This window comes from Salvia miltiorrhiza, chromosome 7 (genome assembly GCF_028751815.1).
Source record: "Salvia miltiorrhiza cultivar Shanhuang (shh) chromosome 7, IMPLAD_Smil_shh, whole genome shotgun sequence".
Taxonomy (NCBI): Eukaryota; Viridiplantae; Streptophyta; class Magnoliopsida; order Lamiales; family Lamiaceae; genus Salvia; species Salvia miltiorrhiza.
The window spans coordinates 1745068-1759476 of NC_080393.1; the positions used below are offsets into that span (position 1 = coordinate 1745068).

Consider the following 14409-nt stretch of genomic DNA (forward strand, 5'->3'; position numbering starts at 1 on the left):
AATATTTTCGTATACGGGAAATTAATTTGCTTTATATATGAAAGATACGCTATTTATTTATTGTATTCTATTACATTTTAAAATATCCCCCATAATAAAATTTGAGTTGTCGTATGTAAAAGTGTCTATAATAATATCTCAAATACTAAAAAATAATATTAAATTTTTTTCATATTGACTAGGTGCAAGGAAGCGGCGGTGGCATGAACGAGCGTATTTTTAGACTTTAGTGGGACTCAATTACTCTTAAAAAGTTATTTCCAATTTTTCCACCGCAACGTGACAATTAAGCATAAAAGTTAAGTTAAATAAAAAATAAAACGTATAAAAAAAATGAAAAAAATACAAATTAAACAAAGAAAAAAAAGAAAAAAAAGAACAAAGAAAAAGACAACTCGGCGGGCCCACTCACTTCTCGGAAGTTCCGTGACCGCGACTTCAGTTTTATTTTCCCGGTCTCGAATCTGAGCCGTCGGATCTCCCAAAAAGAACGGACGGCCCAGATGAGTTCGAGGCCCTCCACTCCCCAACCAAATCTGTCCTGGCGGCCAAAGTCAACACTGCAAGAGCTGGCCAATTATTCCATCTTGTTATTGTTAATTTCAAGCTTTCCTTTCCTTTCCTTTTGTTTATTTTTGGAGTGAGAAGAGATCTGAAATATGGCTTACAATCTTCAATCTCTCATCACCATCCTCCAAGGGATTCTGGATCCCCAACAAACACGCTGGATTCTTGGATCTGATGAGAAACCACAACTCCAATCCCTCCTCCAAAAAGCTTCTTCCCTGCAGCAGATTCTCGAAAAATCTCCACCACTCACCAAAATACCAAGCTTGGAGTGCCAAATCAGAGACGTAGCAAATGAAGCAGAAGACATCGTTGAATCTCACATGGTTGAACGACTGCTCTCGATGCCTGAAAGCGTGACACCAGATGTGCTGCTAGTGACACAAAAACTTGATTCTCTAACCCAACAAGTTGCGGAGCTCGTGGAGGTGGAGAGAAATAAGAAGCCGACTGGCAGCTCATGGAGTGGTGCTTCTTTCTCGAGCGTCGTGGTGGGAGTTGATGAAGATCTGATGCAGTTGAAGGATCGGCTGATCGGGATGCAGAGCAAGCTGGAGATCCTGCCCATCGTGGGTATGGGTGGTATAGGTAAAACCACTCTTGCTCGAACACTTTATCAAGATCCACTCATTCTTCACCACTTTAGCTATCTTGCTTGGACCACAATTTCACAAGATTACAATATGCGCTCAATTCTATTAAGCCTTCTTCGTTGCATAACTGGATCAGACTATGAACATGAGGGAGATGGTGAGTTAAAAGATATCTTGTATAGGAGCTTGTGTGGTAGAAGATACATGATTGTATTAGATGATATTTGGAGCACCACATTCTGGGATGAGATAAGGAGGTACTTCCCGGACAACAATAAGGGGAGTCGGATTGTGATCACCACTAGGGAATCGGATGTCGCCAAATATGCAGACTCCAAGAGTCTGCATCATCAGGTGCAGTTGCTGAGCGAGTCTCAAAGTTGGGATCTTCTTAGCCAAATTGTGTTTGGAGAAGAGGATTGCCCTCATGAGTTACAAGGGATAGGGAAGAAGATTTCGAGTGATTGCGGTGGGCTTCCTCTGGCTATCAATGTGATTGGAGGGCTGTTGTCAAAGGTGGAAAGATTGAAAGATGTTTGGGAGGATATTGGGAACGACGTAAGGGCTGCAATTGCTGAATCGGACAAGCAGTTCTTGAATATACTATCCTTAAGTTATAACCATCTGCCGATTCACTTGAAACCATGTTTCCTCTTTATGGCAGCATTCCCCGAAGATTATCAGATTGACCCCTTGAGACTCATATGGATGTGGGTAGCAGAAGGATTTGTGAAATCGAATGGAGATAAAAGTTTGGAGGAAGAGGCAGATGATTATTTAAAGTCACTTGTAGAAAGGAATCTAGTTTCGATTAGCAGTTATGATTGGTATGGAAAAGCAAAGAGGTACAGCATGCATGATCTTTTGAGAGATTTATGCGTTCGGAAAGCTGATGATGAGAAGTTTCTACATGTCAAGAAGTCCACGGAGCTCACATTCTGTAACCAGCTGCGTCGTGTGAGTATTCACACATCATATGGAATGGAAGATGATGAGTATGCTTCTTCATCAGAGATGTCACTTGTTCGATCATTTCTAGTATTTGTCAAGTTGGATAGGAATGTACCTCCCATGGTTTCCACATTAAGCTTGCTTAGCGTGTTGGATTTATTGGAAATGAATAATTATTACTATAAGGTTGAGTTCCCGGAAGAAATATTACAACTTGTGAACTTACGCTACTTAGCTATCAATTGCAAGTCATTGCCAAGAAGTGGAATATCAAGATTGTGTAATTTGCAAACCTTGATTGCTAAGCTACACGATAGCTCTTGTCCAGCTGAGTTGTGGGAGATATCTGAGTTAAGACATCTCATCATGTTGGGTGTATATCTCAGGATAGGAGATGATTACATGAAAAAAATTGTTCTGAAGAAGCTGCAGACGATACAGAGTGTGAGGATAAGTCCGTCGGTGATTAGAAGGGGTTTCTTGGAAAGCATTCCAAATATAAAAAGCTTGAAAATCTGGTGTGAGGTTGCAGGCTCATCAGCGATGAGTGAAGTAGTTGATCTGAGTCATCTTCACAAACTCCAATCATTAAGCTGGGATTCATTCTTCGGTCAATGTTATGTGCACGCACTCAAATTTCCATCTACTCTTAGAGAATTAAATCTGCGGAATTGTGTAATAACTCCGGCAGGGACGACGGCTCTGTGTGCACTACCGAATCTGGAAGTGCTCAAGATAGAGGGATGTAACTTCAAAAGCAATGAGACAGAAGAAGAAGAAGAAGCAAATGAAGAGTGGGAAATAGCAGAAGGAGATGAATTCAGCTCATTGCACTTTCTACAACTCCAAGAATGTTATAGTCTGGTGCGTTGGAGAGCTAATGAAACCAACTTCCCTAGACTTCAGCATCTCATTATAGGAGGTTGTAGGGAGCTAGAGGAAATCCCCGCCGGCATTGGAGAAATCCCAACCCTCCAATTAATCGAAATGGTATTTTGCAGCGATTCTGCAGAGGCCTCGGCGAAACAGATTCAGGAGGAGCAGCAATCTGAATACGACAACTACCAACTCCAAGTTCGTATCGTCTGATATGATGATTAGGTCAGTATTATTATCACTTTCTGCCTATCCAAAAAATAAATAACCAAAAGTATTTAGTAACCAAAAACCACTCCCAATATGTTTTTAGCAAAAAACAGTATTATGATTTTTTGATGCTTTGTACTTATAATTGATGGATCATATTTTATTTTGGTAAATTAGGAGGAGGCGCACAAAGAAGTTGAAGAATGAACGCTGATGGGTGATGAATTTTGATGTTTTAGGTGGATCAAGATAGGATGGATCATATTAATTTTTATTTATATAAATTGCATCTAACTGTTAGATATATTAATTATAGCTTTTTGCGAGTCTTTATAAGTTTTTCTTTTGTGTGTGTGTGTGTGTGTGACAGATTAACATAATTCGAGTTTTTTAAGTTACTGCTGTTGAGAAAGACTTAACTTAGTGAAGAAAATGGATTATTAATAGGTATTACGACTAGGAAAATCAAAAATTAAAAGAGAAAATTAAGGCAGCCATGAAAAGAAGTCCATTGTAGTTTTGAAAAAGGTTAATGGCCCGTAAAACTACAAGGGCATATTTTGATTTTAATCTCTAATAAAATATTTTGCCGGTAAAATTACAAACATTAAGCTTATTTTAATTTTAACTTCTAATAATAAATTCTATCTGTAAAACCACAAACTTTTAGTTGTTTATGATTTTAACTATGAGAATAGTATATAGGCACATACATATATTTAATTAGGATACATTCTGCGTAGTTGTAATTATGATAGATTTAATTTATTTATTTTTTTAAGTATGAAACAATATTATTTAACATTTTATTAATCGCATCAACTAGTTATAAGCCACATAAGATTAAAATCCACGTATGTGACCAAATACAGTTCACATAAATAAGAATATTATGCCCAAAGTTCGTGATTTTACGGGCCATTACATTCTAAAAAATAATCATCTAAAAAAAATGTCTAAAACATTCACTCTTTTGGTGCTCATTGGGTTCTTGGTTCTTGTTATAACCCCATCTCTTGCTCGTGATTTCGATGAAGATGCATCTTTATTGGATTTGAATATAAATGAAAATAATGAAGATGTTGATCAAGATGGTGAGATGTTGTGGAATATAGAGTCGCTCAAGCGCCACCACCGTCACGGCCACGGCCGTCATGCTACTTCTCCTCGCAGCCACGGGGCACCAAGGAACCATCGTCGCCATGCTCCTCCTCCCCACCACGGCCAACATCATGCTCCTCCACCAAAGGAAACCTTTTGAAATGTATCCATTGTGCTTGGTTGTGATGGTTTATTATATGGAATGAAATAAAAAATTATATTAAAATATAAATTAGCAGTTATTTTCAGCTTTTTTATCGTAAAAGATTTATAGTGAATTCATCACTTTGTTGAACGAATTCATGGTCATAAAATTCGAATCAAATAGAAGGTGGAAATTCTGGGTTTTTTTGAATGGTCATTTTTTTTTCAAACGAATTCAGCACGTTTGCCTTACAAACCTCAGTTGCAATATAAACAACAAAGTATCGCACAACGATGAATTCATTGTGAAAATGGATGAACTTGGGACAAAGAATCCATTTGATAAAGTAATGAATCCAACCTAAATCTTTATGATTTAAGAGTTGAAAATGAACTTGGGTTTATTATATGATTTTTAACATTTTATTTTGAATTATTATGCCTGAATGACGAAATGATTTTGGTTTGTCTGATTTTGTCTATTACTTAAACTATGTTTATCAGCAACCACTCTACGATCCAACTATTTTTAATATTTAATTAATTTCTCTCTCTTCCACATCACTAATATTCATCACAACCCAATCACTTATATTTTTGTTGATTTATCAATGACCACCCCAACCACCCAACCACAACATTATATATAATTATTTTATTATTAATTTTAATCGTAATAAATTTAGTAATATTAAATATAAATTAAAATATTACAAAAAAATAAAATGAAAAAAATAACAAACTAATAAAAATTTAAATTACGAGTTGGATTATGCGAGAATTCTGAATTCATAGCATAATCAAACTCTGGGAATTCATTGGAGTTTGAAATATCAGCAAGATTTGGATATAGTTTTGGGAGGAATTGAAATTTTGAGAGTTGAAGAAAGAATTATTGCCCCGATCCATTGAAAAATAGAGAAACAAATAATAGAAGTTATGTGTAGAGAGGATAAATGGGAGAATTTGAAGGTGTATTGAAATATAGCAAGAGTGGCCTCTATTTACCGAGAATGAAAAATTATAAATTTTGATATTTTTAATAATTTTTTTTAATATTTTATATAAAAGATATACTAATTTTTATTAATTATCCTAACAAAATTTGCTCAACCAATCAAATATTGACGAATGTCGTTGCACCATTAATCCAAACTAGATGACCAACCACTCCCCAATTTTCCTACAGACAAAGATGGTCTTAATTAATAAAGGCAGCCATATTTACGTGAACACCACTTCCCCTTCATTTCCTTTTGTTTTGCTTTGTTTATTTTTCGAGTGAGAAGAGATCAGAAAAATGGCTTACAATCTTCAATCCCTCATCACCATCCTCGAACGAATTCTGGATCCCCAACAAACACGCTGGATTCTTGAACCTGAGAAACCACAACTCCAATCCCTCCTCGAAAAAGCTTCTTACCTGCAGCAGCAGATTCTCCAAAAAACTCCACTACTCACCAAAATACCAAGCTTGGAGTTCCAAATCAGAGACGTAGCAAATGAAGCAGAAGATATCGTTGAATCTCACATGGTTGAACGACTGCTTTCGATGCCTGAAGAAGAAGAAGAAGAAGAAAACACGACACCAGATGTGCAGCTAGTGACGCAACAACTTGATTCTTTAACCCAACAAGTTGCGGAGCTCGTGGAGTTGGAGAGAAACAAGAAGCCGAGTGGCAGCTCAGTGAGTGGTGCTTCTTTCTCGAGCATCGTGGTGGGAGTTGATGAAGATCCGAAGCATTTGAAGGATCGGCTGATCGGGATGCAGAGCAAGCTGGAGATCCTGCCCATCGTGGGTATGGGTGGTATAGGTAAAACCACTCTTGCTCGAAAACTTTATCAAGATCCACTCATTCTTGACCACTTTAGCTATCTTGCTTGGACCGCAATTTCACAAGATTACAATATGAGGTCAATTCTATTAAGCCTTCTTCGTTGCATAACTGGATCAGACTATGAACATGAGGGAGATGGTGAGTTAAAAGATATCTTGTATAGGAGCTTGTATGGTAGAAGATACATGATTGTATTAGATGATATTTGGAGCACCACATTTTGGGATGAGATAAGGATGTACTTCCCGGACAACAATAACGGGAGTCGGATTGTGATCACCACTAGGGAATCGGATGTCGCCAAATATGCAGACTCCAACGAGTCTCAAAGTTGGGATCTTCTTAGCCAAATTGTGTTTGGAGAAGAGGATTGCCCTCATGAGTTACAAGGGATAGGGAAGAAGATTTCGAGTGATTGCGGTGGGCTTCCTCTGGCTATCAATGTGATTGGAGGGCTGTTGTCAAAGGTGGAAAGATTGAAAGATGTTTGGGAGAATATTGGGAACGACGTAAGAGCTGCAATTGCTGAATCAGACAAGCAGTTCTCCAATATACTATCAGGCCTTAAGTTATAACCATTTGCCGCTTCACTTGAAACCATGTTTCCTCTATATGGCAGCATTCCCCGAAGATTATGAGATGAAGGCCTCAGGGCTCATAAGGATGTGGGTAGCAGAAGGATTTGTGAAATCGAATGGGGATAAAAGTTTGGAAGATGAGGCAGAGGATTATTTAAAGTCCCTTGTAGAAAGGAATGTAGTTTCGGTTAGACTTTGTAATTGGTATGGAAAAGCAAAGAGGTACAACATGCATGATCTTTTGAGAGATTTATGCATTGGGAAAGCTGATGATGAGAAGTTTCTACATCTGAAGAATTCTCCTAAGGTCAGATTCTCTAACCAGCTGCGCCGTGTGAGTATTCACACATCATATGTATTGGAAGATATTGATGAGTATGCTTCTTCATCAGAGATGTCACTTGTTCGATCATTTCTACTTGTGATCAAGTTGGATAGAAATCTATCTCCCATAGTTTTCACATTAAGCTTGCTTAGGGTGTTGGATTTATTGGAAATGTGTAAGATTAAGTTCCCGGAAGAAATATTACAACTTGTGAACTTATGCTACTTATCTATCAATTGCAAGTCATTGCCAAGAAGTGGAATATCAAGATTGTGTAATTTGCAAACATTGATTGCTAGGCTATCCTTCTATAGCTATTGCCCAGTTGAGTTGTGGGAGATGTATGAGTTAAGACATCTCATCATGTTGGGTGTATATCTCAGGATAGAAGATGATTACATGAAAAAAATTGTTCTGAAGAAGATGCAGACGATACGGGGTATGAAGCTAAATCCGTCAGTGATTAGAATGGGCTTCTTGGAAAGCATTCCAAATATAAAAAACTTGGAAATCTTTTATGAGGTTGAAGGCTCATCAGGGAAGAGTGAAGTAGTTGATCTGAGTCATCTTCACAAACTCCAAACGTTATCCTGGAGTTCAATGTTCAGGCAATATCTGCACGGACTCAAATTTCCATCTACTCTTAGAAAATTAAGTATCTATGGTTGTGTAATAACTCCGGCAGTGACGACGGCTCTGTGTGCACTACCGAATCTGGAAGTGCTCAAGATAGAGGGATGTACCTTCAAAAGCAATGAGACAGGAGAAGAAGCAGCAAATGAAGAGTGGGAGAAATAACAGAAGGAGATGAATTCAGCTCATTGCAGTTTCTACTACTCCAAGAATGTTATAGACTGGTGTGTTGGAGAGCTGATGAAACCAACTTCCCTAGACTTCAGCATCTCATTATACGAGATTGTGATGCGCTAGAGAAAATCCCCGCCGGCATTGGAGAAATCCCAACCCTCCAATTAATCCAGTTGGTAGAGTGTGGTGATTCTGTGGTGGCCTCAGCGAAACAGATTCAGGAGGAGCAACAATTTGAATACGAGAACTACCAACTCCAACTTCGTATCTCATAATTGGTCAGTCTTATTTTCACTCTAATCATGTTGTTGTGTTTCATTAAACTGACGAATTTCTTGTGTCGCGTATCTACACAGCACAGAAAGAAGAAGAGAAAAGAAAGGAAGAAGAAGATGAAAGACTGACTCTAGCCGTAGAAGAACAGAAAGATGAAACCCATGGGAGGGTTGTTAGTCAAAAATAAAAGAGGTAGGTAGCTGCACCATGTGCCACCTACCACCATTTGCCACCAACCACCTCTTAACTTTTGCCTATAAAAGCCTCTACGCAGCATTTGTAAAAACACACCAAAAACACAACCAAAGCATTCTCTAGATAGAGAGATAGAGAGATAGAGAGAAAAATCTTGTGAGAGAAAACTTCAGTGTAGAAGTTATACACGAGTGATAAAAGTGAGTCGAGAGATAGCCTCTGTGTAGGCAAGATACAAAATACAGTGTGGTATTGTTGTACTCCTCATTTTGTGAGATTCTCTAATATATTGGGGTGGGTCCGTGGACGTAGGCAGTTTGGCCGAACCACGTTAAATATCGGTGTCATTATTTTTCCCGTCTTAGATAATTTATATCTTTGATATTGCTTTCGATTTGATAATGGGCGGAATTATTTGTGTATATTTCCCAACAACTGGTATCAGAGCCACGTTTGTGGCGGTCTGATAATTTTCTTGTGCTGTTACTATTCATCATGAATAGTGATTTCGTTGTGAACAGTGATTGTTCTTTTGTAATTCTTAGTATGCTCTGTGGTTGCAGTAATTACTGAACCTCCACATCAGAAAAGAATTACTTTGAGAAAATTATCTAGTTTATCAATTGGGAGCAGTTACGATGGGCGACGGAAAGATTACGATTGAGAAGTTCGATGGTGCGGATTTCGGTTTCTGGAAGATGCAGATCGAGGATTACCTTTATGGAAAAGATCTACATCAGCCCCTCAAAGAAAAACCAGATAAGATGGATCCAGACGAGTGGGAGCTGCTGAACAGAAAGGCGATGAGTGCAATACGTTTATCGCTGTCCAGGAACGTTGCCTACCACACGACTGGAGCAAAGTCAACAAAGGAGATGTTGGCGATTCTGGTGGAGATGTACCAGAAACCATCAACTGCAAACAAAGTACATTTGATGAGACGATTGTTCAATCTAAAAATGTCCGAGAGCACACCAGTGCAGAATCATTTGAACGAGTTCAACATGATCACCACACAGCTGAGCTCGGTGGAGATCGAGTTTGATGATGAAGTTCGTGCCCTAATAATGCTATCTTCTTTGCCAGAAAGTTGGGCCGGAACAGTGACAGCAGTTAGCGCTTCATCGGCAAAGGCAAAGTTGCGCTTTGACGAAGTAAGAGATCTGATGATCAGCGAGGAGATTCGCAGGAAAGAATCTTCATCTACTTCAGGGTCAGGGACTGCACTGAACACGGAATATCGAGGAAGATCGAAAGGAAAGCAGAACAGGGGAAGGTCAAAGTCCAGAGGAAAGAGCCAATCCAGGACGGATAAGGGTTCAATCCAGTGCTGGAACTGTGAAGAGTTCGGGCACTTTAAGAATCAATGTAAAGCGCCACCGAAGAAAAAGGATCACAAAAAGACAGCGAACGCAGCCACAACAGAAGATGTAGGCGAGGCGTTGGTCCTGAGCGTGACCAGTCCAATGGAGTCGTGGGTGCTGGATTCTGGAGCGTCTTTCCATTCATGCAGTAATGAAGATATAATTGAAAATTATGTCTCTGGCGATTTTGGACAGGTGTATCTTGCTGATGATGAGCCCCTGAAAATCGTGGGAAAGGGAGACGTGCGAGTTGTGACATCCAACGGATCCGAGTTGAAGCTGAATCAAGTCAGACATATTCCTGGACTTAAAAGGAACTTACTTTCAATTGGGCAGCTTGATGCAGAAGGCTACACAGTGACATTTGGCTGCAGTAATTGGAAGATAATCAAGGGAGCTATGATTGTAGCTCGTGGAAAGAAGGAGGGCACGTTGTATATGACAACTAACTCCAAAGATTGCATTGATCTTGCAGGAGGAGTGAACAATGCAGATTTGTGGCATTGTCGGCTTGGCCACATGAGCGAAAAGGGGATGAAGATAATGTGTTCGAAGGGTAGGCTGCCTGGCCTAGAAACTGTTGAAGTTGGCCTGTGCGAGGATTGCGTGTTCGGAAAGCAAAAAAGGGTAAGCTTCTCGAGAGGCGGCAGAACCTTGAAGACGCAGAAGCTGGAGCTGGTCCATAGTGATCTATGGGGACCGACGCCTGTAAAATCCCTTGGTGGCTCGGAATACTACATAACCTTCATTGATGATTCCACTCGAAAGGTATGGGTTTATTTTCTTAAAAATAAATCCGATGCATTTGATACTTTCAGGAAGTGGAAAGCCCTTGTAGAAACTGAAACAGGGCTGAAAGTAAAGTGTCTACGATCCGACAATGGAGGAGAATATGAACTTAAGGAGTTCAAAGACTACTGTGCTGAGAATGGGATTTGCATGGAGAAAACCGTGAGAGGAACTCCCCAGCAGAATGGTGTAGCAGAACGGATGAACAGAACACTAAATGAGCGAGCAAGATGCATGAGGCTGAAAAGTGGGTTGCCTAAGATGTTTTGGGCAGATGCAGTTAACACAGCTGCATACCTAATCAATAGAGGTCCATCAGTTCCATTGGAGTTTCGGATACCTGAGGAAGAATGGACAGGAAAAGAGGTAAACCTATCTTTTCTACGCATCTTTGGATGTGTTGCTTATGCTCATATTGATCATGTTAATAGAAGCAAGTTAGATGCTAAATCTCTTAAGTGTACGTTCATTGGTTATGGTGGAGACGAGTTCGGTTATAGGCTCTGGGATGAGCAGAACCGAAAGGTTATTCGAAGTAGAGATGTGGTTTTCAATGAACAGGTGTTGTACAAGGAAAGAGTGAAAGCATCTAGCCCTGGCAATTCTGATTCCCAAGTAGTCGAGTTAGACATCTCAAACTCGAGTGGGAGCAAGGAGAGCCAGAATTTTGAAGAGGTTCCAGATGAGGAGCCAAGAACCCCACCACCAAACAATCCGCTGCCAAGACCGGTTAGAGAGCGACGTGCACCTGATAGGTACTCGCCCTCTAACTTTTATTTACTACTTACTGATGGTGGTGAGCCTGAATGCTATGCAGAAGCAGATACTGGTAGCAATAAGCGGATGTGGAGAGTTGCTATGGATGATGAGATAGCATCTCTTATCCTAAACGGCACTTGGGAACTTGTAGAGCTCCCAAAAGGGAAGAAGGCATTGCATTGCAAGTGGATCTATCGAATCAAGATTGAAGCTGATGGTAGCAAACGCTACAAGGCAAGGCTGGTTGTCAAAGGGTTTGAGCAACGATACGGTATTGATTATACCGATATTTTTACTCCTGTTGTGAAACTGACCACTATTCGTTTAGTGTTGAGCATGGTAGTTGCAGAAAACTTGTTGTTACATCAGATGGATGTAAAGACAGCGTTCCTTCATGGTGATTTGGAGGAAAACTTGTACATGACACAGCCCGAGGGATTCGTGGTGAAAGGAAAAGAAAATCTTGTGTGCAAGTTGAAAAAGAGTTTGTATGGCCTGAAGCAAGCTCCGAAGCAGTGGTATAAGAAGTTTGACAGTTTTATGTTGGAGATTGGCTACTCGAGATGCCACGCTGATCATTGTTGCTATTACAAGAGGTTCGACAAAAGTTATCTTATCCTTTTGCTATATGTTGACGATATGTTGATCGCAGGAGCTGATGCAAAGGAAATGGATAAGTTGAAGAAGCAATTGTCTGAACGATTCTCCATGAAAGATCTTGGAGAGGCCAATCAGATTCTTGGCATGAGGATCAAAAGAGACAAGGCGGCAGGAAAGTTGTATCTTTCACAAGCCAACTACATTGAGAAGGTATTGGAAAGATTTAACATGCAGAATTCGAAGCCGGTGAACATCCCGTTGGGTTGTCACTTCAAGCTGTCGAAGAAGGAGTCGCCATGTACAAAGGAGGAACGTGCCGAGATGATAAAAGTTCCTTATGCATCGGCAATAGGCAGCATTATGTACGCCATTGTGTGTACAAGGCCAGATATTGCGCATGCAGTGGGAGTAGTGAGCCGATTCATGGGTGATCCGGGCAAGCAACATTGGGAAGCAGTCAAGTGGATTCTTCGTTACTTAAGAGGTACCACGGAAAAGGCTTTATGTTTTGATGGCAAGAGTGCCAAGTTGGTTGGCTATGTTGATGCAGATTTGGCATCAAATGACCTGGAAGGTCGGAAGAGTACAACCGGGTATGTATTTACTTTTGGTGGTACTGCTATTTCTTGGTCTTCTAAGTTGCAGAAGATTGTCACGTTGTCTACTACGGAAGCTGAGTATGTAGCCGTGACGGAAGCAAGCAAGGAGATGGTATGGTTGCAGAATTTCTTGGGAGAACTTGGGAAGAAGCATGAGAATAGTACACTTTTTAGTGACAGTCAAAGTGCTATTTTCTTGGCTAAGAATCCAGCGTTTCACTCAAGGACAAAGCACATTGAGTTGAAGTATCACTACATCCGTCACCTGCTGGAGATGAAGATCTTACAACTTGAGAAGATCCAAGGAAGCAAGAACTCAGCCGATATGTTTACAAAGGCAGTAACCATTGATAAATTGAAGTTGTGCTCAGCTTCAATTGGTTTGCTAGAATAACAAAGACAGAAAGGCTGCTGCGTTGATCGAGGTGTGAAGACAGATTGAAATCAGTCTTCAAGTGGGAGATTGTTAGTCAAAAATAAAAGAGGTAGGTAGCTGCACCATGTGCCACCTACCACCATTTGCCACCAACCACCTCTTAACTTTTGCCTATAAAAGCCTCTACGCAGCATTTGTAAAAACACACCAAAAACACAACCAAAGCATTCTCTAGATAGAGAGATAGAGAGATAGAGAGAAAAATCTTGTGAGAGAAAACTTCAGTGTAGAAGTTATACACGAGTGATAAAAGTGAGTCGAGAGATAGCCTCTGTGTAGGCAAGATACAAAATACAGTGTGGTATTGTTGTACTCCTCATTTTGTGAGATTCTCTAATATATTGGGGTGGGTCCGTGGACGTAGGCAGTTTGGCCGAACCACGTTAAATATCGGTGTCATTATTTTTCCCGTCTTAGATAATTTATATCTTTGATATTGCTTTCGATTTGATAATGGGCGGAATTATTTGTGTATATTTCCCAACAAGGGTAACATTTTATTTCGAATTATATGCGTGAATAACAAAAATGATTCCGGTTTGTCTGATATTGTCTACCATCACTTATGGCAGCCATATTTATTGATAACTTTGTTGAAGAGTGTCCAAAATTTGACCTGGCCAAGGCAAGATTCTTAATATTGTGAATATAAGACCAAGAAGTGAACCTGAGCTTTTCCCGGTAATCTCTGTCGTTTGTTGTTGTCGTCGATTTCCTATTCATTGGTCTGCTTTTAATCCTTGTTGTGTTGTTGAGAAGACTTACACTTGGAACTTTAGTTTCAATTAATATAGTGTTCCTCCCGATGCACATGAAGGAATCCTCATCACAATAAAACCGATAGACATAGCATGAAATCTGATATTGCCTAAATATATATATATATATATATATATATATATACACTAATATAAAAACAGCCTAAAGAGTCTAAGGCACAACTTGTGTATTGTCTATTTTACCCCTATTATATACTCCCTCCCAGGGGCGTAGCCAGGGGGGGCTAGAGCCCCCCCCCCCCCCCCAAATTTTAAAAAAAAAAAAAAAAAAAAATTATTTTTATAATATGTCTAAAAATGTTGTTATTATTATTATTATTATTATTATTATTATTATTATTATTATTATTATTATATTTGTATTTTAGTAAAAAATGTCTAAAATGTATTGAATGCCCCCAAAAAATTTTTTAGTAAATGTTGAACTATATTATCTATGAAAATGTTGTTATTATTATTATTATATTTGTATTTTAGTAAAAAATGTCTAAAATATATTGAATGCCCCCAAAAAAATTTTTAGTAAATGTTTTGAACTATATTATCTATGAAAATGTTGTTATTATTATTATTATATTTGTATTTTAGTAAAAAATGTCTAAAATGTATTGAATGCCCCAAA

At 39.2% G+C, this 14409-nt stretch overlaps 3 protein-coding genes across 3 annotated transcripts; all 3 read left to right on the top strand.

Moving 5' to 3' along the window:
* The first annotated feature begins 613 nt into the window (after positions 1–613).
* On the top strand, positions 614–3512 carry LOC130991462 (putative late blight resistance protein homolog R1A-10). Its single transcript, XM_057915702.1, has 2 exons — positions 614–3212; positions 3375–3512. The coding sequence occupies exon 1, from the start codon at positions 660–662 to the stop codon at positions 3198–3200; it is 2541 nt and encodes an 846-aa protein (XP_057771685.1). The 5' UTR covers positions 614–659; the 3' UTR covers positions 3201–3212; positions 3375–3512.
* Positions 3513–5742: 2230 nt separating this feature from the next.
* On the top strand, positions 5743–6855 carry LOC130993026 (putative late blight resistance protein homolog R1A-3). Its single transcript, XM_057917747.1, has one exon. It carries the CDS (start codon positions 5743–5745, stop codon positions 6853–6855), a length of 1113 nt encoding a protein of 370 aa, XP_057773730.1.
* On the top strand, positions 6606–8436 carry LOC130991464 (late blight resistance protein R1-A-like). The gene is made up of 2 exons (XM_057915704.1): positions 6606–8268; positions 8347–8436. The coding sequence occupies exon 1, from the start codon at positions 6893–6895 to the stop codon at positions 7979–7981; it is 1089 nt and encodes a 362-aa protein (XP_057771687.1). The 5' UTR covers positions 6606–6892; the 3' UTR covers positions 7982–8268; positions 8347–8436.
* The last annotated feature ends 5973 nt before the right edge of the window (positions 8437–14409 follow it).

Bases quoted from the DNA above. Each gene is read 5' to 3' on its own strand.
- LOC130993026 (XM_057917747.1), top strand. From the start codon at position 5,743: ATGGCTTACAATCTTCAATCCCTCATCACCATCCTCGAACGAATTCTG.
- LOC130991462 (XM_057915702.1), top strand. From the start codon at position 660: ATGGCTTACAATCTTCAATCTCTCATCACCATCCTCCAAGGGATTCTG.
- LOC130991464 (XM_057915704.1), top strand. From the start codon at position 6,893: ATGGCAGCATTCCCCGAAGATTATGAGATGAAGGCCTCAGGGCTCATA.